The 26,524-nt window shown below is 39.2% G+C and overlaps 1 protein-coding gene across 2 annotated transcripts in view; it reads right to left on the reverse strand.

The window, feature by feature from the left end:
• p115 (General vesicular transport factor p115) overlaps positions 1-26,524 on the reverse strand; it is a 764,785-nt gene that overhangs the window by 176,021 nt on the left and 562,240 nt on the right. For both annotated transcript variants that reach the window (XM_068380069.1, XM_068380070.1), the window contains one exon: positions 107-398. In XM_068380069.1, coding sequence (XP_068236170.1) covers positions 107-398 — 292 coding nt within the window. The remainder of the gene's footprint in view (positions 1-106; positions 399-26,524) is intronic.

The following is a 26,524-nucleotide window of genomic DNA, read 5'->3' on the forward strand; positions in this document are numbered from 1 at the left end:
GGAGACTTTTTTTCTGAATAAAATTTTAGGGTAAATGATACACCAATCTTCTGGAGTAAAAGCCATATGAACATCATAGGCGGTACAGAGAAATAGAGATACTTACTTTCTAAAGTCTTGAAGAGACGACAAAATTCATGATCAAATACTAAGTCTGAAGGCTGCTTAGCAGACAGCTGGGGTGATTTGGCTGCCTTTGAGTAAGCTTCTATTCTTGATATTCCACTCATTTTGTCTCCAAAATTTTCAGCGCCTATCCTATCGGTTACAAGTTGCCTTAAACTTTCTTGTGAAAAGTTTGCACAGCTTCCATCATTAAACTGAGCACACAGTCCCAGTATAAATGCACACAAACCCTGGCTAACTCTTTCAAGTTCATCGTGTTCATTGGCACTTACCTGCAAAATAGAAAAAAACAAATACAATACATAGAAAGAACATTAAAGGAATTATCTATAGAATCATAACTATTGATATTTGAATAGCATTTTAGTATCATAATTGATTGTACAAGAATTCTCAAAAAGATGCCTGAGTTGTTGTACTCTACATCTACAAAATCAGAATTTCGATAAATTTGTTACTGCTATATTCGCCTGATGTTTCTATTGCTTATTTCTGGAAACTTTGTTTTATTGACCTTTACCCCCCCAAAATACTATTTTCTTTCCTTTCAATAGTCTCATGCCCTTAATAAATTGATGATACAATCTACCGGTTAATGGCAGTAACCTGTGACGAGCCAAGAGTAGGTTGTGACTCAAAAGCGGGATGAAAGTAACTGAGTGAGTTTATTACAGAACATCCAATTTATATATACATCAAGTCCGGGTAAGAAGGTCACATAACATACAACAGACTATTTCATGTCCAACCGGCAACCGGTTCTGTTAACAGTTACTATAAGAAAAACAGACAGGTTGATACAGGTTGCTGTCAGTGCGAGGCGAGAGCAAAGATACAAAGGATAATATATACAAAAAAGAAAAATGTCGTTACTATGTACAATTGTGTGACACACGGTTGGTACATGGCTCCCCCCCTTAAAATGACATACTGTACATTTCTTTGTGGCAGCCGCGAGTCAGGAGTGGTAGTAGCAAAACTGCGGCCGATGGGCGGCAGTAAATGGCTGTAGAAGTCGTTGGTTGGGGCGCAAGCGAGTGGTGGGTGATGGGTGACTGTCGCCGCTCCGGCTCGTCACGGGGTAGGCGTATGTGTCCTACAGCATTCACGTCAGCTTTGGTTGACGTTGAATAGGTTTCCTCTTCGTCAGGAGTAGAGGCGTTGATGGAGGTCTTGAAGGTCGTGAAGTGGCTGTAAAAAAGGGCGTCGGTTTTGGTCATCAAATCCTTTATGGGTAAACTATCGACATCGGGTATGGCGGCACGTACAGGTTCGGGTAAACGGCGTACCAAAAGGGCACGAAGTAGGTTCACCTCACGAGGAGAGCCGTCTGCGGCAGGTTGCAGGCGAGCGATACTGATCATTTCCCTGAGGGCGAGCGAAGCCCTTTGGTCCCCCAACGGTTGTTGAGAAAGCTGAAAAAGCTTTGCTATACGGGCGGCTGGCGACGGCGAGTACTGCTGCAGAAGGTATGTAACAGTATAGTAACAGTGAAGGGGGGGGGAGGCAGGAGGAGTGAGTCAACTTCTGGGGTCACCAATGTGATGAGCCAAGAGTAGGTTGTGACTCATAAGCGGGATGAAAGCAACTGAGTGAGTTTATTACAGAACATCCAGTTTATATATACATAAAGTACGAGCAAGAAGGTCACCAAATATACAACTGACTATTTCATGTCCAACCGGCAACCGGTTCTGTTAACAGTTACGATAAGAAAAACAGACAGGTTGATACAGGTCGCTGTCAGTGCGAGGGGAGAGCGAAGATACAAAGGATAATATATGCAAAAAAGAAAAATGTTGTTACTATGTACGATCGGGTGACACATGGTTGGTACAAACCAATGGCTTTGGCAAGTCATACTGTGTCTTTGTCTTCTGTTGCAAAGTCGAAACTATTCCCTATCTAACTGACACCACAAGTCATGGGGAAGAAGGGTGCATTAGGTGTTTAACAGAAATAAACAGAATTTTTATTATAAGACTTATCCTTTTTATAAAACATGTATGTTCATAGCATGGACCCCTCTTTCCCGCCAACTAGTAATGTAAAGAGGCTAAAGATTAAGTTTTGCCTTGAAGAGTGGAGAGACAAAGGAACTATGTTGCCATCAACTGCCAGATTAACTCAATATTTAACTAGAGTGGTAGTTACTTTATTAGGGAAAAAAAAACAAATCTATTAATTTTAGGGTAGACGTTGACATTTAAATCGGTTCAAGAGAGAAACACTATGTCAGGTAATAATTGGTATAATAAATTCTATTATCAAAATTCCCTTATTTATTATTATATTTAGTAATAAAACTCCCTATCCTCATAGGTTATCATAATGAACTTTCCATGCTGTTCATATTGCTTCCTCTCCCTAAGTTCGTTTTAGTAGACTTTTAACTATAAAACATTAAAATGTTCATATTTTCACCAATCCAATAAACACTAGGTACCTTTAGTAAAGTAATGAACATTCTAGCGGTAAATGGTAAATGACGCGCAAATCTCAGGCCTCCAGACCTATTACTGTACAATGAGATGTCTTCCCCTGGTATTATTGGCAATTACAATGTAGAGGGTGTAAAGATTGTTTCTGAAAGTTCATCCCCAGTATTCGCTTGGTTTTTTGTGTCAGGGCAATGTGGAAGTTCATGGCATTGGCTGCCGAATGAGTTGACTGTGGAAACCTCTAGAGGGAACTTGCTTTAAATTCAGGGAAAAGGCCAAGGAAGACTAAGCTAATTGATTGCAGTGGGGATGTTTTTTCGCAAGTGTTTTGCCGTTAATTCAACATGACTGACGTTGCTACTTCTCCTTTACCAATGTTAAGTACCATAGTTTGTTTTGACAGTTTATTGCAGTACCGGGCATTTGTTCTGTTTCCAGTATTGTGGATTTTAGTTTTGGATGCGATTGGCCTGCCTCGGTATCGGCAGCCATTTTGGGTTTTGTTCGCTTCGGTAAATTTTCAAGTTAATATTGCCCATCTGGTACTCTGTCATCTAGGTTATATCACTTACGTTTTATGACCAATTTTATTATCATTATTTATTATCAGTTTTTACTATGGTATTTATTTGCTAGCAAGTCCAATTTGGACCTACGAAGAATAGCGATTTAGTCTTTGTTATAGTTTTGTACTCGCCTCAGGAAGGTGCTCGTTTTAGACTACAGTATACTGTACAGTATATTTGTTTATTTGTTACGTTGTCGTTATTCTTCGTTCTTGGTTATTACAATTCTAAGAAAAAAGCAATCAATTTTATTATTTTTCTTATCATATTATTGTGTGATGTTGGTTTTGTATTATGTAACCTTGAGAGCGTGAGCATAGAGTGCCCGTTTTTTGTTGTACAGATACGAGTTACCCCTTCTCTCGTTTTCTTTATTAAGCTCGAGTAAGAGAGGTGGATTTCCCGTTTTCCGTTTTTTTACGATCACCAGTTATTCCTGCCTCCTCTTATTCTCCGAGTTGATGATATTACGTTTAATGATATTCACGTTTTATTGATGTGGTTATTGTTAATATAGCTAGCACTATTAATAGGTTACGTTAGTGTATGAGTCATTAGTTGGGGTCGCTTTATGCCGACACCCTTAGCTCCGCCTTGAGTTATACTCCGCTATAATGGATACTCATTGGGTGTGAACTAGTCAGATATTTGGAGTGCATCGGTCAAATCCGGCACTCAGACTCCGGCTGAGGCCTTTTGCACATGAACCTTTGTCATGATTGATCACAATTACATTTTTACGGTCCCTTTTTTCATCGAATCTCCGGCTTCACTGGAGATAACACAGACATTCAGTATTGAGGAATGTTATCATACCGCTGAGGGTCACGATTTCACGATGACGGACCTTCGTCACTGGATCTCCGGTACAAATAGAGATCAATCAGACGATCAGAACCGGAGTTAACATTTTGATCAATCAGACGATCAGAACCAGGGTATGAACCCTTTTTCATGAATAATCACAATTTCGTTATTACGGTCCTTTTCATCAAATCTCCGGCTTAACCGGATATCGCACAGGCGTTCAGCATTGAGGTTAATATTAGCTTTCCTCTGATGTTCACGTTTTCACTATGACGAACCTTTGTCACCGGATCTCCGGTGGCAACAGAGATCACTCAGACCACGGGTGGCCAATCTTTTGTTTTAGCTGTAAATGAAAGGATTTAACATGAATACAAAGTAAACTGTACTTACTTTTAATGACACTTTGAATTTGCGTTGGTAATATTCATTAGCTATTCTTGAAAGTCCTAATGAAAATATATGAACATAATTAGCAATTTTAAAGAAAAGTCATTCAATTTACTATCTTTGGGGTATAGTGCGACACTTGTAATCATGAAATGCGCCACTGTTGGCGCATGCGACATAGGTTGGCCACCCCTGACTCAAGATGTTCAGAACCGGGGTTAACATTATTTTACCGATGAGGTTTATAGTTACATGTTATGTGGTTACTGGATATTAGTATTCTATTGATTCATCTGTTCACTGACCAGAGTCTCAAGGAACAGTAGATAGCCTCTCAAGGCATGGTTGGTTTCGACCTGGCTTTTCATTAGGAGGGCCTAGCGTTCGGTTCCAAGTACTGAGTAGAAATTTATTTCTATTTGAACACGATGTTGTATGGGTATTTATCCATATTTATATTTAGTTATAATTAAATATATGCATAAATATAGGCATTTTTATTAGTTAGATAGGATCACTAACCAGAGTTTCAAGGAACATCCAGACTTATGTCCCCTTTCTTTTACAGCAGGTCTGCCTACATGGTATGGTTCCCGGAGTCATGCACGCTCTGCTACGAGCTGTCCTCGCTACTCCGGACCCATGATGTAAGTTGGTTCGAATATGTTTCCTTTTGGTATCCTTTGGCGATGATTTAATTTGATCCGGATTAATGTATGCATTGCTTATTGAGGAGAACGGTCTTCTCCTTCATCACTAATCCCCTCACTTCTTTCAGGATGATGATGAATCTCTATGGCCTGCAAGAGAGGCTCTCCGCCCTTGGGTATCAAGGTTTGGAAGGAATGCTCCATCTAGAGGACCCTATCTCCTCGGAGTTTCCTCTCTATGGTTGGATATCGACCCCATGGACGGGCAGGTAGGTGGTGATGAGTTTTGAGCCTTCAGCTTTGCAATTACCTGCGTCACCGACCTAGGACCCTCAAAGGATCCTGATGTTCATGTTACCTTGCATAAAACCGTGACTGCTAAAAGCAACACATTCTAGGGAAAGCCAAGGGGCTATGACGGAGCTCAAAGATATGGTGGTGAGTTGGATCCGTTCAGGAACTCGGATGACTCCCCCTACAGCCCCAGGTGTATCGAAGTAACCTCCTTCGATAAAAACAACACATAGAAATTTGCCTTACATGTCCCATATATAGATGGTACCATAACTCTGGATGGCATAGACGTCCGCCCTCTGGAGGACCTAGAATTTACTCTCAGGGACTAGAATTTCCATTCAACGGATTCATTCGATTGGAAGAGCATGCCTTGGTTAGGTTAGACAAGGTACCGAAGGTAACGGTATTATTTCCTAAAGGACAGGCCCGATCTGTCTGGACCAGGATGTAGTCGGTCTGGGGAGTACGATAATTCTAAGCTCACCCCACACAATGGGGAATACGCCATATCTACAGCTGCTCTCATTGTTGCCTGGCCTATTATGGATAAATGGACAGGTCTTACTATTCAAGCTGACAAAGAAGGTTTGGCCATACCGGCTCTTAAAGAGCCGGACCCCACCTCGGGGAGACCCTAGCCTCGATTTATCCCACTGACACTTTGTTTCGGATATTCGGGAAGAACCAATCTCTGCCCTTCCAATTCAACCTACAGGTTTGGTGGTCTGATCGGGTTAGTTGTGGGAAATACGTTCTATCTGAGGCCTCTATCAGACAGGAATCGAGCAGGCTGATAGTTTTCCTCCTGATGAGGTAAAACCCTCTTCCCTCCGGAGGAGGTGAACAAAGTTCTACAAGATGATACGAGGGCAACCCAAAATTGCAGGAAAGGTGGGGCCTCACTGCCAGAAAGAAGGTCGAAGATCAAAAGCAAGCTTTCTTCAAGAAGAAGCAGAGAGTTGCCCTCTACAAAACGAACCGGGGTCACTGCCATCAATAGTCAGTTACCCACTCGACATCACAGTCTTCCTCTGATTCGACGACTATGCATCCGGATCCCCCCTCATCAGGTGGGATACCTCACTGGTTCCCCAGGTACACAGCCCAACCCCGTTTGGATGCCCTCGCCTGCATTCAGCCCTAGCTCTGAACCCTCAGGTTCCTTTCGTGGACACCAGAGAGGAAGGTACAGGAGTAGAAGACAGTTCCGCCATCAAGGCGGACCTAGGAAAAAGGGGGCTCGGGGAAGGAAAGGACCTAGGTTCACTCCCTCACAACGAGGTAGTCCCGGTAGGGGAGAGACTTTACCACTTTCAAGACCATTGGACCTTTAGTCCATGGCCTCATAGCATAATCTCTAAAGGTTTGAGGTGGAAATGGCCACAAGGTCCTCCTCCTCCACCAGTGACCCTCTCCCAGAAATCCACTCCCATCCTGAAAGAGTACACCACAGAGTTACTCAAGAAGAAAGCAATCAAACGGGACCGATCACCGAAGTTCCAAGGCCGCCTGTTCACAATTCCGAAGAAAGGCTTGTCGGCATTGAGAGTGGTCCGGGACTTGTCAAAGCTAAACTCTTACATTCTCTGCGGCAAGTTCCGGATGATGACTATCTCTCAGGTACGGACCTTACTTCCTCGTGGGGCCGTCACCACCTCTGTCGATCTTACCGACGACGGTTATCATGTGCCTATAGCTCGAAACTTCTCTTCTTATCTGGGTTTCCGCCTAGGCAGGAAAGCCTTTGCGTTCAAGACAGGCTCTTCAGCCTCAACATTGATCCCAGGATATTCACGATACTGGGATTGACAGTGTTAGAACAACTCAGGAACCAAGAGATACAGTTCATGGCTTATCTAGACGGTTGGCTCATTTGGGCCCGGTCGGCCAAAGAAGGGAACAGAGCTACGAAGGAAGTATTTCGATTTCTCGACAACCTGTGATTTCGGGTCAATCTCCAAAAGTCTCGCCTGCAACCATCAGGCCACTTAGAATGGTTAGACATTCAGTGGGACCTTTCGAAGCACACGTTGTCTCTCCCTTCCAAAAAGGTAAGAGGAATAGCTTCCAAGATCAAGAATTTTCTCAAACACAAACGGATGTCCAGAAGAACCTAAGAAAGTATCATCGGCCTTCTCCAATTCACTTCAATAACAAAAATTCAAAGACATCAATCGAGTTTGGAGAAAGAGAGCTACACTACCTTTAAGAGACAAGGTCTCGAAGATCCCCTCTGTCTTGAAAATGAGACTACGTCCATGGTCCGAACCGAAGAACCTCTCCAAATCGGTTCCTCTACAATTCCCACCTCCACAAGAGACATTCCATACAGCCAGGCCTCTAAGTGGATGGGGGGATTACTCCGAACATCAGATGTTTCAGGGGTCTTGGTCACCCGCCATGAAACAGACCCATATCAATGTTCTCGAAGTCATGGCAGTGTTCTTGACCCTGAAGAGACTCTCTCCTCCGAGGTCGAGCCACATCAGAGTAGTGTCAGACAGCACAGACGTGGTACACTGCGTCAACAGAGGAGGATCCAAGTCACCCAACCTGAATCGGATCCTGGTCACTATCTTCGCCTGGCCAACAGAAAAGAACTGGATCCTGTCAGTAACTCACCTTGCAGGAGTCCAGAATGTGAGGGCAGACTCACTAGCCAGGACGAAACCACTGGAGTCAGAATGGTCTCTAGACATAATTTCATTCCGGTGGATACTCAGGAACCATTAGAAGAAGGTTTACCTATTTCCCCCAGTGAATCTTCTAATGAGACTTTTACACAAACTACGCTCCTTCCGGGGGGCAGTGGTTTTAGTACCACCTCACTGGCCAAGAACAGTTGGTTTCCTCTCCTCCTCGAGTTGAAACTCTGTCCCTTCCGGATTCCGTTCCCCAAACTGACTCAAGTAATCCAAACTCACTGTGTCAGATTGCTCAATGGTAGCCGAAACTCTGACTTTGTGGACTACAGGAAGGTTGCAGCTCGTAGAGACGCAAACATTGAACCGGAAATCGATCTCTTCATCGAATCAGACAAAAGGGACTCGACAATTCGCCAATATGATTCGGCCGTTAACAACTAGCAGATTCCCTAAGAGTTCAGACCATACTCGTATGTCTCCGAATATAGACATCTCTCTCTTGAGGTTCTTATTTGGCAAAGGCCTAACAGTTAGCACTTTAACCACCATCAAGAAAGCTTTGAAGAAGATCTTCCTTGTTGGGTTTAACATTAACCTAGCTGATTCCTATTTCTCATCTATTCCAAAAACATGTGCTAGGCTTTGACCTTCGGTTTAGCCACAAAAGGACTCTGATCTATGAACGGTGTCCTCAAAACTTGCGCCGGACACGGACAATGAACCCTGCTTTGATCACTCTTCTTAGGAAGACTTTATTTCTAACGGCTTTGGCCTCAGGTGATGGAATATTAGAACTAGCAGCTCTCTCACGAACCCGGAAAACATAGATTTCCTCCCTACAGCCGAAGAACTCCTTTCTCCAGACAATGATTTCCTAGCTAAGAAATGAGGATCCGCAAAATAGGTGCTCCCCTCGGAAGATTATTCTTCTTCCCCAGGATCTTTTCTCTGTGTTCAGTCACTACTCTCAAGGCCCTTTTTAGCTAGAACTGCCACCCGCTCGTCTGGCCCCTTGGTATCGGGGAACAAGGAGTTACTATTTCCATTCACGGCATCAGGCAATAAATCCTCTACTTCTTTAAACATACTAATCCGGAATCATTTCCCCAGGCTCATGATATACGGACAGTAGATACCTACATCAATTACTTCCAGAACAGGGACTTAGATGATTTTTAAACAAAAAATATACAGGTTGGAAATCCCCTATGGTTGTCTTACGCCACTATCTAAAGATTTTACAGGCCCTTAATTCCCGACGATGGCAGCGGGGAGCCTATTCCCTCTCCATTAATCTCTGCTTCTTCCTTTCTTCCATCTCTTCTCTTCTCCCTCCTACCCGCCACTCACACCACGTCGTCGCTCTCCTGGGTAGTTCGTTAGCCCTATGATGTTTGCCATTTTTAATTCCTATGGTTTAACTGTTATTGTAGTTACCGTTCCTTTAAGGTTTAGATATGCTTAGACATGTAAGGTTTGATGCCTTTTGCGATTTGACACTCAGTTGATTCCTTGTCGTCTTAGTTATTTAGCCTTACGCTCCCTATGTCATTTGGCTAGTTGGTAATAGGACGTTTCTTACATTATTATATTATATTATTGTCGAACATGGTGATTGTATTCTCCGCATTATGTTATTACTTTGTTGGGCTTGGAAGGCATTCTCTGGTACATTTTCACCGGCCGTCACAGATCGACCCAGAAAAGGGATTTTGACGAAGGAAAAATCTATTTCTGGGGAGAGACCTGTGACGCCCGGTGAAACCCTTTCCGGTTATTTTTGTACGGACCCACCCTTTCCTTGCCAAGCCATATGTTCTTGCAGAAGGATGACCTGGAGAGCGTGAGTAGTAGGCGTCGGTAGGGTAGCCCAACTGTATTCTCTAGGGCCTGTCACGGCCCTCCACTTTGATGAAGGGATTATCTAAATGGAAGACAGCCTGTGAATAGTGGTTTACACAAGCCCTTGTTAAATATACGACACCAATAAGGTGCTCGCGCGAGGGTTGTAACCTCTGCATTCCATGCTTTTATCTTTTTCTAGTACATTTGGAAGATTTATATTAGAAAAGAAGGACTTTTCACCGGGCGTCACAGGTCTCTCCCTAGAAATAGATTTTTCCTTCGTCAAAATCCTTTTTTTGATAACTCTTTACAAAGCATAAAAAAGTTTTTTGAAAATGTATTTTATACTGTGCCCTAATACCCATTTTTGAATGCTCTCTACTTAATACAAAAGGGCTTCTCGAGTTAATTTACTTTCATTTCAGCTAGTTTTCACCTTTTTGCCAAAAAAAAAGACCTATCACAGAATGTATTGCTGCTTGGAGATTCACCACTTGGTCTGTAATTGCATTGATAAGGTAAGATGCTAGTCATGACAAGGCTGTTTACAGTAAAAAAATAAATGGGAAAACAGAAATCACAATGATAGCAAGGTATCTAAAAGAGATATACCTGTAAATTATTATTAATCTTTACAGAAACACACAAAAAAACAAATAATCATTGAAGTGTGATGCTTTGGAGAGTTTTAATTATCTTCTATGCAAAAATGATACAGTGGTTATGGTCCTTATTTGTTTAAAAAGTCATTCTAAATATCTTAGCAATAAATGCATTCTAAGTTATAACCGCACAAAAATGTGACTAGGCATTAAATCTTTTTTACAAATACTGAACACTTGTGATCATTTGATAATTATATTTCGCCAAGGGAAAAAGTCATGTAAATAAGCACCACAAGATAGTTAACCTATACTCCTTAAATCCACATCAATAATAGATGTTTCTCCAAGCATATCAAACATGTCACTTTGCTCAACATGAATTTTATTCTGTAATAGTGTACCTATGCCATAAAAAATTATGGCTAAGTATCATTTAGATATGTCCTTTTAGTGAAGGGCTCACCAAAGTAAGACTACTTCATCTCCTCCCCTTACCTCAGGGAGGAGAAAGATCAAGTAGTTATACATCTGGCAATGCCTCTAAGAATGACTGGAAGGATATATGTGTGTGTGTATATATATATATATATATATATATATATATATATATATATATATATATATAAAACTGGAACCTCTACATACGATCTCAATTTGTTCCGGGACCTTGATCGTATGTTGGAGCGAATATTCCCATAAGAATACACTGTAAGTTGTATACTTCATACTACAGCCCAAAAACCTATGATAACTCCTTAATAAATTACTACACACAATTACACATAGCAATAATACAATTGCATTATATAATAGATATGTAAAAAAAAATAATTATAAAGAAATAATAAATAAAAAAAGGGTTTTTTATTGTCACTTTACCTTAGAGACAGGCCAACGAAGGTGTAGTCTTTGCTGCACAGGAGACGGACGGTCGGCGAGGAGGTAGAGATGGTGACTGCGATAACATAACGTAACTTACTCTATCTTACACTACATGAACTTTAACCTAACTTAGCTTATTTACTTTTATTCAATTTTTATATATTATATTTTGTTTTACATTTTCTTTTTTTCTTTTTGATTTTTAATTTGCATCACTTTCACTCACTTCAATCTTGAGTTTTCTTTGCTTCACTTTCTTTATCTTCATCACGATCACTAGACCGCTTCGTAGATTTTTTAAAAGAAACTATCAAGAGAAAGTTGCTTGGTACGGATTTTCAGAATTTTTCTGAAATGGGTTAAGCAGACATCATCGAATTCCTGCCTTCTGCCTGATGAGCGTCGAGATTGTAGACATATTTCGGCCATATTGTTTAGCCAGACCACTCACACGCACACTGCGCTCATGTTTTTCTACAATTTCTTGCTTCAATTCTAATGAAAGCATTGCCTTCTTCCTTTTCTCACCACTACTAATACCTGTACCGAAACTAAGCTTCTTAGGACCCATGATTATATGTAAAATAATAAATGAAACGTGAAAAAAGGAAGATAAAAAGCACTATTAATAACGGACCGAACAGGGTACAACCACACGATGCGCACGAAAACAGAGAACTGACCGACGTGACGCTCACTGGCGTCCCTCCAACGTGCTGCCATCTACCGGTGTAAACAAGAAACTACGACCGACCCTTCGAGAAAATTCTACGCGTATGGTCTACGTCGGATGTTGGAGCATGACTTCGGGTGTCAAGACAAGAATTTGATCAAATTTTACACCAGATGTTGGACAATCGGATGTAAAGGCAATCGGATGTAGAGGTTCCCCTGTGCGTGTGTGTGTGTGTGTATATATATATATATATATATATATATATATATATATATATATATATATATATATATATATATATATATATATATATATATAGCCAGACACGTAGCTCTTTGTTATAATGGGAGGGAGATTCCTTTTATTAAAAGCTAAGTCAAACCAAGTTACACATATTATTTCTATAGGTTTCACAATACCCCATGGTACTTGTAAATGACACAAACAAAATATATATACATATTCTTTAGCATTTATAAATTTTAATGCATACAGTAAGGGTAGGATAATTTGTACCAATTATAAATCAGCTATGTTACCTTTTCAAAGATATATATCACTATAGAAAATGAATTCTCGTTAGTTAGTTGTACATTTTACAAGGAATATAAACTAAACACTTTTAACTCAAAAATTACCACTTTTATATTCAAAAATAAACTCTGGCACTTTTTCTACTACGAGTAGTATTATCATGATATAAAGTGGCTAATAATCATCATAATCATCTACAGAATAAGCTGAAGGTATATTTGTTCCTCGGTATCACATCCACATGCCTCAATTCATGGAAGATAAACCCTTTTGCCACTGTACCTTCCCCAGCATCCTATTTTGCAGCTACACATTATTAGATCAAGTACAGTGCCTGGTGCAGGTGTCTTATTTATAAGTTTCGAATGATACCCTCAGTGTTATCTCTCAACCACCCATTTGCAATTAGAGATGGAAGTGAAAGAATTGCAGTAAGTGCTTGTCTCCAGGTATATCACTGATAGTTCACACGTTTTATATGTTCCTATACACTCTCCATGGTTGGTGAAAGTCAGCTCTTTTACAATTCTTCTTTGTGGACCGGAGCTTGTCCAAGTTTGCCCTATCACCTTCATACATGAGGGCAATAAATTTCATGGGTTCCTATGTAAGTAGCACTGGGATCTGATCTGCAAAGGTTCCAATATCTTTCAGTTCCTGGAGAACACATTTTACTCTATTCCATGGACACTGCTTGTCGCGTCACATCCTGGTCGGGCACATAAAGCAGGTAATACCTGACACAGCTCGTCTCCAAGTGCATCCACTACTTCTTTGTATTGATAAGAACCTTTGGTAATTCCAAGACACTATATTGAGTTTACGGCGATAGACAAGATATCTTTTCAGCTTCTACTATCGATGACTGATGGATGATCTTACTAAATCAGTATGGACTGGCAGGGGTCATTTGCCTTAATTAGATAGGCACTGCACATCACAAGGAACAGGCTATCCTTTGATGAATTTAGTCAATGAATCCACTATGAATTTAGTCAGTCTAAGGAGAGCAATATTAACAGAATGGCTTCTAGTTCTTGGCTTAATGGGGTGTTAAGAATCTCTCGGCTTATAAATATTGAAGAAAAATGGAAAACTGGTAATTGGAATGTTGAAACCATAAATCAGATTGGGAAGTTACAGCAAGTGGAGAATGGATTTGTGAAATATAGTTTGGCTATCTTGGTCCTAACTGAAACATAGTGTAAGGGGATTGGTAAAGAAATCTTAGACCAAGGCAAAATATATATATATATATATATATATATATATATATATATATATATATATATATATATATATATATATATTCAGGAAGAACAGATGGAGTTGGATGAGAAGGGGTAGGAATGACGATGACATCGAGAAAAAATGGCATTAACGGAATGGAGAGCTGTAAATAGATTGTTACTTGCAAAGTTTAAATCAATGCAGTGCAATATGAGCATTATAGCTTGCTATGCACTAACAAATTATTCCCCTAAAGAAAAGAAAGATGAATACTATGAAAAACTGGCGACTGTAATAGATGATATCCCATAGAAAGAGATAAAAATTGTGATTGCTGATTTCAATGCTAATGTTGGAAGGAATAATCAAGGCATAGAGAATATGATGAATTTGCAAATAAAAATGGAACACATTTTATAAATTTTTGCTCAACAAATAATCTTGTTATTGGAGGTACTTGTTTCCAACACAAGGACATCCACAAATATATATGGACTTCACCATGCGGCAATTACAAAAATCCAATAGATCACAGCCATTAATAAAGAGAAAAGGAGGACTCTGAGAAATGTAAGAAGCTATAGAGGTGCAGATATTGGTAGTGATCACCATCTCCTCATTGCCACACTGAAATCAAAACTGGAAGCACCCAACAGAAATGTAGATATAATACCTAGGTTTGATATAACTAAGCTTCTCCAAGATGGGCACAGAGAACCCTTTACAATTGAATGTAGGAATCGACTTGCAGTCTTAGAGACTTTAAGAGACGAAGAGCTTACAATTAAAGAATGGTGTGATATTAAGAACATATATCAATCAGTTGGTAATGAAGTTTAGGGATATACAGTTACACGGAGAAAACCATGTATATCAAGTGAAACGTAGGATACTATAAAAAGGAGACACAAGACGGATATTGATTATTGAAAATTTTTAGGCAATAACGAAAATTAAAAGGCAGTATTCCAGTATTGATGGTGAAGTCAAAAGAAAAGCAAGGAATGATTGAAGAGAATATTTAGAAAAGCAGATAAGGCTGACAAAGCTATGAATTCAAGGAGTGGAATTGCTTATAGAATTATTAATGAAATATTTATGGAGGCAAAGAAGACAAAGCATATACCCATCAAAAAGTGAGATGGATCTTTTATAACAACAGAAGAGGAAGAAAGGCAACGTTGGATGAAACACATTAGAGAGGTCATGAATATGAGATATAAAGGGAACAATTTGATTGATATTCCTGAAGCTGAGGAAGACCTTGATGTAACCATGAATGATTTCATTGTGTTTGAAGTTGAAGCTATCATTTTAAAACTAAAGAGTTGGAAAGTCACTGGATATGATGGAATAACTACTGAGATGATACTGGCTGAAAATGAAGTGATTGCCAGAATACTTACAAGATTATTTTGTAAAATGTGACATGAAGAGGCAAAGCCTAATGAATGGGATCTAGCAGTGTTGGCAAAAAAAAAAGAAAAAAAAAAAATCCGACTGATGGCAATAATAACAGAGGCATCATGCGTCAGTTGTCATGAAGATATATAGTATGCTTCTTATAAAGAAACTGGATAGGAAGATTGATGAAAAGCTGAGAGATGAACAAGCAGGATCTAGAAAAGTTAGAAGTCGTACTGGCCAAATTTTCATTTTAAGACATTTTTAGGGGTCAATAATGTTGAAACGCGATGCCATCCCTAGGGCCACGGGAATGGCGGTGTATATTAGGGTTGAGTACCCTGCTTCTCATAAGTCCTGCTATGAATGTGGATGTCATGAGATTCAGGTAATTAAAGTTTGTGGTAGGCATAACAACTATTTGTGTTCGATCTACCGGAATCCTCACATGGATGATTCTATCTTCGGTTGGTTTCTTACCATTATGGGTAAGATACTAGAAGATGATAGAAAAGCCTCTTTTGTCTTTGTTGGTGATTTCAATGCTCACCATAGGGAGTGGTTAAATCATGTTTCTCCTACCTATCATCATGGCTTAAGAGCTTAAGACTTCGCTTCTGAATCAGGCTGTAAGCAAATCATAAGTGAAGCTACTCACAGGTCTGGTAACTACTTAAAACCTCGTATACACCGACTCCCCTAGCGTTATAACAAGTAAGGTTGGTTCCCCAGTTGGGACATCTGATCATGTCTTGATTTTATTAGTAGTGAAGACTGAGCAGCCTGTCCCTGATGTATCTTACTCATTAAGATTTATTTGAAATCTCAAGCAGACTGGAATGGGATTTTGCATGATCTTTTTGGGCTTGAATTGGTCACAATTGTATAGTAGTGTTGATCCTGTAGCCCCCTTGAATAAGATTGATTGATTGAAAGTTTTCTGGCATCCTGGCATCTAAGGTCATTGACGCCGATACCATTTACTGTATATGAAAATTAAAAGAGAATTCGATTAAAACCATAAAAATTAAGAAGTCATTAAAATAGTTAAATAGTTTTCAGAAGACCTGCTTCTGAAATAAATCTAAAAATTCCGCTCGCATAGTAAGACACATCATGTCCAAGAATCTTGGCAAGGATAAACCTGCCATCCTCACCTCGAGCCTCAAACAGATATCTATTTCTTAAGTTAGTAAAATTAGGGCATTCGGTCAACAAATGCCTCACTGTTAAAGGTACTAAGCAGTCCTCGCAATACGGTTGGTGTTGGCCCTTCAGCAGAAACTCGTGTGTCAACCGTGTGTGACCAATACGGAGACGACAAAGAGTCGTCTCCCATTTTCGGGGAATCATGTTATACCTCCAAGGTGATATGATATTTGTTATTTCCCTCATTTTATTGCCGTCTTGACTGTCCCAGTGCTGTTGCCATTTATCACAAACCAATTTCTTGATGTAAGGTAGGAGATCGTTACATGGAATGGGATACCTCCTTGGTAGCAACTCGGATGCCGCATTCTTCGCCAGTAAATCTGCCTTCTCATTCCCAGACACACCTACATGTGCTGGAACCCAACAAAATCGAACAGTTATACCTTTCCGTCCAATAATAAAAAGCCATTCTAAAATCTTTAAAACTAGAGGGTTACTAGAATTAAAAACTTCTAAAGCTTGAAGAACACTCCTTGCATCACTAAAAATTGTAAAATTACCCTCCTTTTCCAAAGCTATTTTCTCAATAGCGGTTAATATGCCATACAGTTCGGCAGTAAATATGGAAGCTGTTAGAGGAAGTGCACCTCTACAATTAAAATCATTACTATGTACTCCAAATCCAACGCCAGCATCAGATTTGGAGCCATCAGTATATATAAAAGTCGATCCCCTATGTTCTTCGACATGTTCCATAAAAAGAGACCTGGATTCTAAGTCAGTCATATTCTTCTTAACTCCAATAAAGTATTTACAAAAAGATATGTCAGGTAATTTCCATGGAGGCGTTGATGATACCTTGAATGGAAGTACCTTATTTCTAATTATATCCAGACTATTTAAAAATCGTTTCACCCGAAAGCCATAAGGTTGAGGAGATTTTGGGTGCAACTCAAAGTATGATGCGTGTCTTACAAGGCTTGCAGTCTGAAAGGCTAGAGAGCTAGGGAGTCTTTGCAATCTAAACCAATACCGAAGAATGGAAGACATTCGGTAAAGGTCTAGAGGTAACTCTCCAGCATCAACAAGGAGACTTGGGATAGGCGAGGTTTTAAAAGCTCCAGTAGATAATCTAATACCTGCATGATGTATCGAGTCTAATATTTTTAACCGGCTTGGGGTGGCTGAAGAATATACCTCACAACCATAACTAATTTTGGAAAAAATCAAGGCCTTGTATAATTTTAAAATAGTATTGCGGTCTGCCCCCCATGATGTATGGGACAATACTTTTAAGATATTCAGAGCTTCAACACATTTAGCTTTTAGCGCTTTTAGGTGAGAAACCCATGTAAGTCTACAGTCAAATATCAAACCTAAAAATTTGGTTTCCGATACACATGGTATCCGTTGACCTTTAATGTATATATCCGGGTCTGGATGTACTCCCCGGATACGACAAAAATGGACAATGGTAGTTTTACTTGTCGAGAACTTAAATCCATTCATGTCAGCCCACTGGATAATTTTATCAATAGAGAGTTGGATTTTTCTCTCAACCATTGCCATTCTAGTGCCAGCAAATGATATTGAGAGATCATCCACAAATAGTGTTGAGAGAACATCCTGGGGAATGGCTGAGGATATCCCATTAATTGCTAGTGCAAAAAGGGTTACACTCAGCACACTACCCTGAGGAACTCCTTCTTCCTGGCACTTACTCTCTGATAGAGTTTCCCCCACTCTCACTTGAAAAACTCTACGTGAAAGAAATGCCTGAATAAATAGTGGCAGCTCTCCTCTCAATCCCAATTCATGAATGGTTTTAAGAATACCATATCTCCATGTGGTATCATATGCCTTTTCAAGGTCAAAAAATACTGTAACATGGTGCTGTTTGGAAGCAAAGGCTTCACAAATAGATGACTCAAGTCGTATCAACACATCAGTCGTTGAGTGCATTTTTCGGAATCCACATTGAATCGGTGATAAAATACCTTTCTTTTCAAGGTACCATATCAGCCCTGCATTGACCATCTTCTCCATGATTTTACATAAACAAGATGTCAATGCAATAGGACGATAGTTTGCTGCTAAAAACTTGTCTTTACCGGGTTTTAAAAAGGCTAAAATAATGGCTAGTTCCCAAACACTTGGGTAGCTATGATCATGCCATATTCTATTAATAATGCTTAAAATAAATAGCTTTGTATTAAAATGTACATGTTTAATCATTGCATATGGAATTCCATCGGGTCCAGGGGCTGTATCGTTGCAATGAGCAAGTGCGGAATCAAATTATCTTTCAGTGAAAGGAGAATTATACGACTCTTCCCTTCTTGTTGCAAAATTTAGAATTTTCTTTTCTTCAGTGCTCCTATACTGGTGACCAGGGGCTCCTTCACACTTGCTGGATACATTTGAAAAATGATTAGCCAGGGCATTGCTAACTTCATTTGCTTCAGTTACATACTGGCCATTCACCTTCAACACTGGTGGTGGGTTGGGGGTGAATTTGCCAGCTATCTTTTTTACTTTCCTCCACACAGAAGATGGTGGTGTTCTACTGTTAATGGAGGAAACAAAAGACATCCATGACTGGCGCCTTGCTTCTTTCATGGCACGACGGAACTGTGCTCTACATTTCTTGTACATTATTAAATTCTCATCAGTTCTGCGTCTACGCAATCGTGTTAGAGATCTTCTTGTGGCTCTGTGGAGTGCAGTTAGTTCTGAAGACCACCACGGGACTGGTCGTCGTTTGAATAACCCTGTTGTTTTGGGAATTGAATTGACTCCTGCTGTATGAAGAGTTCCATTCAGTAGGTCTATGGCATCATCAACACTTTCAAACTGTTCTGCTCTCCCTTCGATTTCACTTAGCTCACAAAATTTAACCCAGTCTGCCTTGTCTAGATTCCAACGTGGCGATCTTTGCAAAGGCGGACCCTTGTTGGTGTTTATAATGATTGGTGCATGATCACTAGTATGCCAATCATCTAATGTCCTCCAATCAAAATCAAGAAGGCAGTTAGAGCTTGCAATTGAAAGGTCAATGCATGACAAAGTACCTGTCTGAACATGGAAGTGTGTGGGCTCTCCGGTATTAAGGAGTCCCACATCCTCATTCTCCACAATTGATGAGATAATATTGCCCCTTGTGTTGGCCAAAACATCACCCCATAAAGGATGTCTACCATTCATATCTCCCAGTAAGAGAAAAGGTTGAGGGAGTTGTTGAATGACCTCTGCTAAATCATCATATAAAATATTATCATTTGGAGGTAAGTACAGAGAGCATATTGTATATTTTCTCCCTATATCAATTTGTACAACAACTGCCTGCAGGGTTGTACGTATAGACATGGGTATTTGGGGAACATCTCGACGAATGTACACGAGACTTCCGCCATGGCTCCCTGCTTGTTGATTATAAAGTGTTCTATAGCTAACATACTCTCGAGGACTAGGAGTGTTAGAATCAAGCATACTTTCCTGTAGACATACAATTATGGGGGAATGCTCATGAATTAGGAGCTTAAGTTCTTCATATTTCGCCCTCAAACCCTGACAGTTCCATTGCAAAATGGAGGAGAAAACTATGGATTATTTCTGGAAGACATCTTGGATGAGGTCTTCCCATTAGCAGTTTTTAATGTAACATTATTACCAGTATGTTTCTTCAGAGGTGGTCTTGTTATGTTGGGTTTAACGTTGGTGTTTTTCTTTGTATTCTTTTTATCTATTTGTTGAGGTGGATGGTGGACCTCAACTTGAATTTCTGATTTATTCAGTCCATCTTCTGGTTCATTAGAAACATCAACAGACAAAACATCAAATTTATTTGATGTCATAACCTTAACGTTTCTAATGGAGGGTGGAGAGAGAGATGGAGGTCTCTCTCTTTTGCGATTAATAGATGGTGGGATTCGAGGTTTTTGCACCTTTCCCACAACAGGTGCATCAGGTAAGTTAGTCTTAAGTGGAACCTCCATCAGATCAGGCAAGGACATGGCCTGAGAGAGGTTTGTATTACTTTTTGTAATGGCGGCTGAAGGCTGTACAGCAATGGGCAATGACCTAGTGTTAATACACCGTGGTAAAGCCTCAGGAGGTGATAAGGTTACCTCGTTATTTGACATTTTGTCAGATAGTATACTTTTTTTTGAGCTATTGGCAGTGCTAGGTTGGTTTGATTTTAATGCCTTAGCATATGTATTTGATTTATTTAATAGTCTTTTGGCATGGGTCACACTTATGTGTTCTAAGTTTGATTTGTTGAGGGCAGCTTCCTCCAACTTATATAGCTCGCAAATCTTGTCTGTGGATTTGTGATTCGAGCTGCAATTTAAACACCTGGCTCCAAGTGCACACTCTCCATGGTAAGATTTGGAGCAAATACCACACATCTTCTCATTTGTGCAAACTTTGGACGGGTGCCCAAATTTAAAACAATTAAAGCATTGCAATGGCTTCTGCTTGAAGGGTCTTACTTTAATCCTTTCGTTCTCGATAATAATATGAAAAGGTACATCAGCATCCTGGAACGTAAGGATTATCATTGATGTACCTGGGACTTTATGAACTTTCCAAACATTTAATGGACACATGGCCAGTATCTCCTCCTCTGTAAAATCATATAGGTCTCTGTTAAAAACTACGCCCCTTCCGTAGCTAAAATTTAGGTGGGGTTTGACATCTAACTTAATGTCATCATTATTTATTTTCATATTGGACAATATTACCGACTGTGTACTGGATTTGGCATGGATAAGGAAACTATTTTTTCCGAAACGAGATATATCGCCTGGTGCAATAGTTCCTACTTTTTTCTGAATCAATTTGCATATTTTAAAATAATTCCCTGTAACCCCCTTTGATTCAGCTATAAGCCACATCGGTGGTTTTGGATTTCTCTGGGAGGGCATGACTAAATCTGTGCCTTTTTCCAACCAATCGGCAGGCCTGTACACATCTAAATCTTTTGGTACCTTATCGCAGAGAGCAGCCGCGACATTCAAGTTATTAATTTTAATATTATTCAAATTACTTATTGCACTAAATGCTTCGTCATAACTACTATAAGATATCCATGAATCCCAAGTTTCAGCTTCAAGTTTCATCCTTATTTCTTTTATGCATCCATAGCATTCAAATGCTTTACATAGATCATCATAATTTGTTTCTATTGAAATTTGTGTAACATGGAGGATTCGAAGTTTCCTCGTGTTACCCAAATTACTCGATTTAGAAATATCAGTAGAATGGTCCTTTCCCGTTCCGAGGTCATCAACAGAGCTATCCCTTATCACATTAGCAGAGGTCGTCAACAGTGCCGGGGGAGAGTCAGCGTATCCAGGGGATGGGGGTTCGTTCCTTAAAGAATCCATTATACTAAAGAGAGGGAAAAGAGTTAGTTTGATGTACCTGCTCGAGAATGTTAGGCCATCACGCGTCGGAAAGGAAATTTGCACTCTCTACTATCGGCACAATGAGAGTATACTTCCCAGATGGTCCACTCCATACCCTACCCGAAGGATAGCATCAAAACAGATATAGAGGCACAGGTGTAAGCTGAACCCGCCTGTTAGGACTGAGACCAAGAAATTATGGAATCATCCTCCCCATATCTATAATGACGGGCTTCCGGCCAAAAGCCGAGAGTCCTACCCCAAGCATTGGATCCCCCTGGATTCCGAAGACCCAACACTTGAGAATAGTTCCGCCAAAAAAGGTCCAAACCATCTTCGGGATGGCTGAAATCATCCAATACTCTCATATATAGCTTTGAATGCAAACACCTCCCAACCGCGATACCTCCTCCCACTCATCAAAGCAGGCAGCAATAAAGGATGTATGAACATCCCCGCCGGGGCTACAATGGATGTGAAAACATCCAAGCCATAGGAGAAAAGAAAAAAAAAAAAATAAATAAATATATATGTACATAATATATACACACATATAATGAGGGAAATTTTTCTCATAGAGTTTGGAAAGCAAGACTAAAGAAAGTTTGTGAAATTAGGATAAGGTTGAAGTAGTATTGAGAAAAAGAAAAAGGTAAAAGAGAGAAATTTAGATTCGAACTGGGGGAGCAATTTCCCCAAGTTCGAGAGCCCTCTTGCCCGTCACCAAGTTTCAGCACGGGAATTAAATGCCGTGCTGAAGCTTAATGACTTCATCAAGGCATTCTCTCATTAAGAGGGCCTTGAATAAGAATCTAGTAAACATAATTGATAGGCATATCCCTTCTTGTGTACTAAGGTACCGAGTGAAGGACAAATCATGGTTCAATGATAATTGTAGAAATGCTTATTTGGAGAAGCAGGAGGCCTATCATCTTTGGAAGGGTACCAGATCCGATTTGACCTGGAATAACTATATTCAGCTTAGAGCTTTTGCTCAGAGAGTGTATGCTTCAACTGAAATAGAATACAATTTAACCATAAAAGAAACCCTTCCTGGAACAACCCAGGAGCATAAGTGGTGGACTACCCTTAAATCTGCACTCTTTGGTATAGATGCAACAGTTCCTCCTTTAGTTAAACCAGATGGCTCTGTCACTCACTGTCCAAAGGAAAAGGCAACCCTTTTGGTAGATGTGTTTGACAGCAAGCTGAGTAATCAGAAACTCAAACTTCCTCATTCATGTTTTCCGGAGGCTAAAGTAACTAGTTTAGCTTTTTGATCTCGTGAAATTAAAACTCTGTTGATGGACCTTGATACTTATGGAGGTGTAGACTCGAATGGTATTTTTCCTTTGTTTTTTTATAGACTGCAGATTTCTTAGCTTCAAAGTTATCTGTTATTTTGCGAAAGTTAGCAAGAGGAGAAGCTTTCAGCACTTGTTGGAGAATTGGTAGTATTACTCCTCTATGTAAATGTGTTTGTGGTAGCTCAAGTCCAACTGATTACCGCCCAATTTCAATAACTCCCAAATTATCTAAAGTTTTTGAACGTCTTTAGGCAAAACGTCTTAATAGGTTTGCTGAAGGTAATCATCTGTTCGCTAGTTTGCTATTTGGTTTTCGTAAAGGCCTTGGAGCATGTGATGCCCTTCTTACAATCTCCAATGCTGTACAGAAAGCCTTGATTGTGGTCAGGAAGTTCATATGATTGCCCTTTATTTTAGTGCTGCCTTTGACCATGTTAATCATGATGCCCTTGTTTTCAAACTCAAACAGTTGGGAGTGGGTGGGTCCTTTCTTAGTATCATTATTGAATTTTTAATAGATCGCAAGTTGTTGTTTTAGATAGGCACCACAGTGAGTATAGGAATGTGATATTTGGTGTTCCTCAAAGTAGCGTTCTTGGCCCATTACTTCTCATCATATATACACTTGACATGTGGTTTGGTCTGGAAAACAAGCTTGCTGCATATGCAGATGATGCTACTCTCTTAGCATTAATTTCATCTCCTGGATGTAAATCTGGGGTTGCTGAACCCCACAATAGAGATCAAGCTAAAATTAGTGCATGGTGCAAATTATAGGTTATGAAGTTGAATACAACACTCAAAGTATGATTGTAAGTAGGTCAAGGACAGTGGCTCCACAACATCCAGATCCCAGCAATGATAATGTTTCTTTAACTTTGTATGACTCTTTTAAAATTTTAGGTGTGATTCTCGACAGCAAATTTACTTTCGAGAAACACATTAGGTCTGAGTCTTCTTTAATTGCATAAAAATTGGATTATTGAGAAAGTCTTTAAAGATTTTTGGTGATCAATCTATTCTGAAGAATTGTTTTAACTCTTTCATTTTACCTTGTTTCGAGTATTGTTCTCCTGTCTGGTCTTCAGCTGCTGATTCTCATCTTAATTTGTTGAACAGGAACTTACAGTCTATTAAATTTATTATTCCTGATGTAGATATTAATCTCTGGCACTGTCGTTTAATTAGTACATTATGCATGTTGCATAAGATTTTTTATAATTCTGACCATCCTTTACATTCAGATCTGCCTGGACAGTTCCATCCTCTTCGCAATACTAGGTATAGAGTTAATTCTCATAGTCAGGCCTTCTCCATCTAGAGGCTCAATAATACACAGTACTCTAGAAGTTTTATCACAGCTGTGTCAAGTTGTGGAATGATCTTCCTAATCGGGTAGTTTAATCGGTAGAATGTAAAAAATTCGAACTCGCAGCATGTTTTTATGTAGAACAGCCTTACATAAGTCCTTTTATAGTTTATATATCAAATATCTGCTTTAATGTTGGATATGTTTTTAAAATATTCTATTTTAATTTTTCATTACTTCTTATATTGTTTATTTATTTCCTTATTTATGTTCTTCACTGGGCTATTTTTCCCTATTGGAGCCCTTGGGCTTATAGCATCCTGCTTTTCCAACTAGGGTTATGGCTTAGTTAGTAATAATAATAATAATAATAATAATAATAATAATAATAATAATAATAATAATAATAATAATAATAATGTGGTACAGCAATGTGTAGAATATAGAAATCCACTTTTGATGACATTTGTAGACTATGAAAAAACCTTTGATAGTGTGCACTGGCCAATTCTGTGGAAAATCCTATGTTATTATGGAGTTCTTCTGGAATATGTAAATTTGATTAAGTCTGTTCATGTGCATAGCAAGTGCAAAGTTAATGTTAGTGGAGGATTATCAAATGAATTTTCAGTGAACAGTGGAGTACTCCAAGAGAATGTGTTGTGACCTATGTTATTTATCCTTCTCGTGGATTTTGTAATACATAGAACAGTTGGGGATGGTGGAGAAGGATTTGACTGGATTGGTAACAAGAAAATAGCTGACCTAGAGTATGCTGATGGTGCTGTCCTTATTAGCAGAACAACACAGGACATACAAAACCTGCTTACCAGAATGCATGAAATATCATATGAGTTTGGGTGCAAGATAAATAGAAGAAAGGCAGAGATGATGAGAATGGAATATGCAATAGAAGATGAAATATCATTGGAAGGAGAAAGGATTATTAAGAGGAAATCATTCAAATATTGAGGAACTATGGTCTCTGATACAAGATTTTTAGAATTTGAGTTTAATGAAAGAATGAAAAAAGTCAATCAATCAATGGCTACGTTAAGTAAAATTTGTAAATAAAATAGCCTGAAGTTACATTTAAAAATCAGGCTATATAACAGTTTAGTGAGATTGGTGTTACTGTATAGCCATGAGTTGTGGTATGACAATGAAACAATAGCCAACAGATTTTGTAGAATTGAGAACAAAGCCCTCAGATGAATATTGGGAGTTAAATGGCAGGACAGGATTAAAAATGAAACTATAAGAGAGATTACTCGACTGCCTTATGTAGGTAAGATCATGGTGAGGGGTAGATGGAGATGGTTTGGGCATGCTCTTTGTACTCCCCAAGAGAGATTAGTTCCCCAAACTTTCAACTTGGCTCCACAAGGCACTAGAAGAGTTTGAAGACCCAGGCTTCCATGGCTGAAGACTATGAAATGTGAAGTAAGAGATGATGAATAGAGGAGTATTGATTTAAAAGCTTACGATGTACATGACAGGCCCTTTGCATCAAAAGGTGTAGGAGATGATTATTCAACATGCTGTTGTATGTTTTTATTTCCTTAAATAAGAATGGAATTTAATTTTGATTTGAAAAAAAAAATCAAATACATTGTTTTAACCTGCTTTTTTTGATTTTGTATCCTCAAATTATAAAATTTCATAATTATTTAAAAAATATACCGTATTCCACCTGTTGTTTTAAGTGTTATTTTGGTGTTTAGAGTATGTTTTGGTGTTGTTGTTTTCGTGTGATTTTGCTGTTGTTGTATTTTTTGTTACTGCTTCTGTTGTTCCTATTAAGTTTTAAAACTAACTCCAAGCTCACTTGAGAGTCAAAATTAATTTTTCTCCTGGAAATTACAACTCCTCAGATTGCAAATGTGGAAGCAGAGTGACTTCAATTCCTCATAAGTCTTGTAAGACATTCTTGAATGGATATTATTTTTATTAACTTTTTATTTCATCAGTGAGCAGAAGGTTTTTTTGAAATTCTCTTTTTCTATTCCTGAATAGAAAATACGCATGGCACCAACAGTTTTTTTCTTTGCTTCTTCCAAAGCCATTGCATCCAGTGTGTCATCGTAGGAATACATCTTGTCAACTGACAAACATGAGCACACGCGTATGCTTATGTGATAAGACGAACTGTGACATGAGGAGTTTCGTATTTTGGCGATTCCATTTCTCGCTTCGCGTCACTTCCCATGTGATTTCAGCCTTAGGCAATGGATATGGATTTCCATT

This window comes from Palaemon carinicauda, chromosome 9, assembly GCF_036898095.1.
Source record: "Palaemon carinicauda isolate YSFRI2023 chromosome 9, ASM3689809v2, whole genome shotgun sequence".
Lineage (NCBI taxonomy): Eukaryota > Metazoa > Arthropoda > Malacostraca > Decapoda > Palaemonidae > Palaemon > Palaemon carinicauda.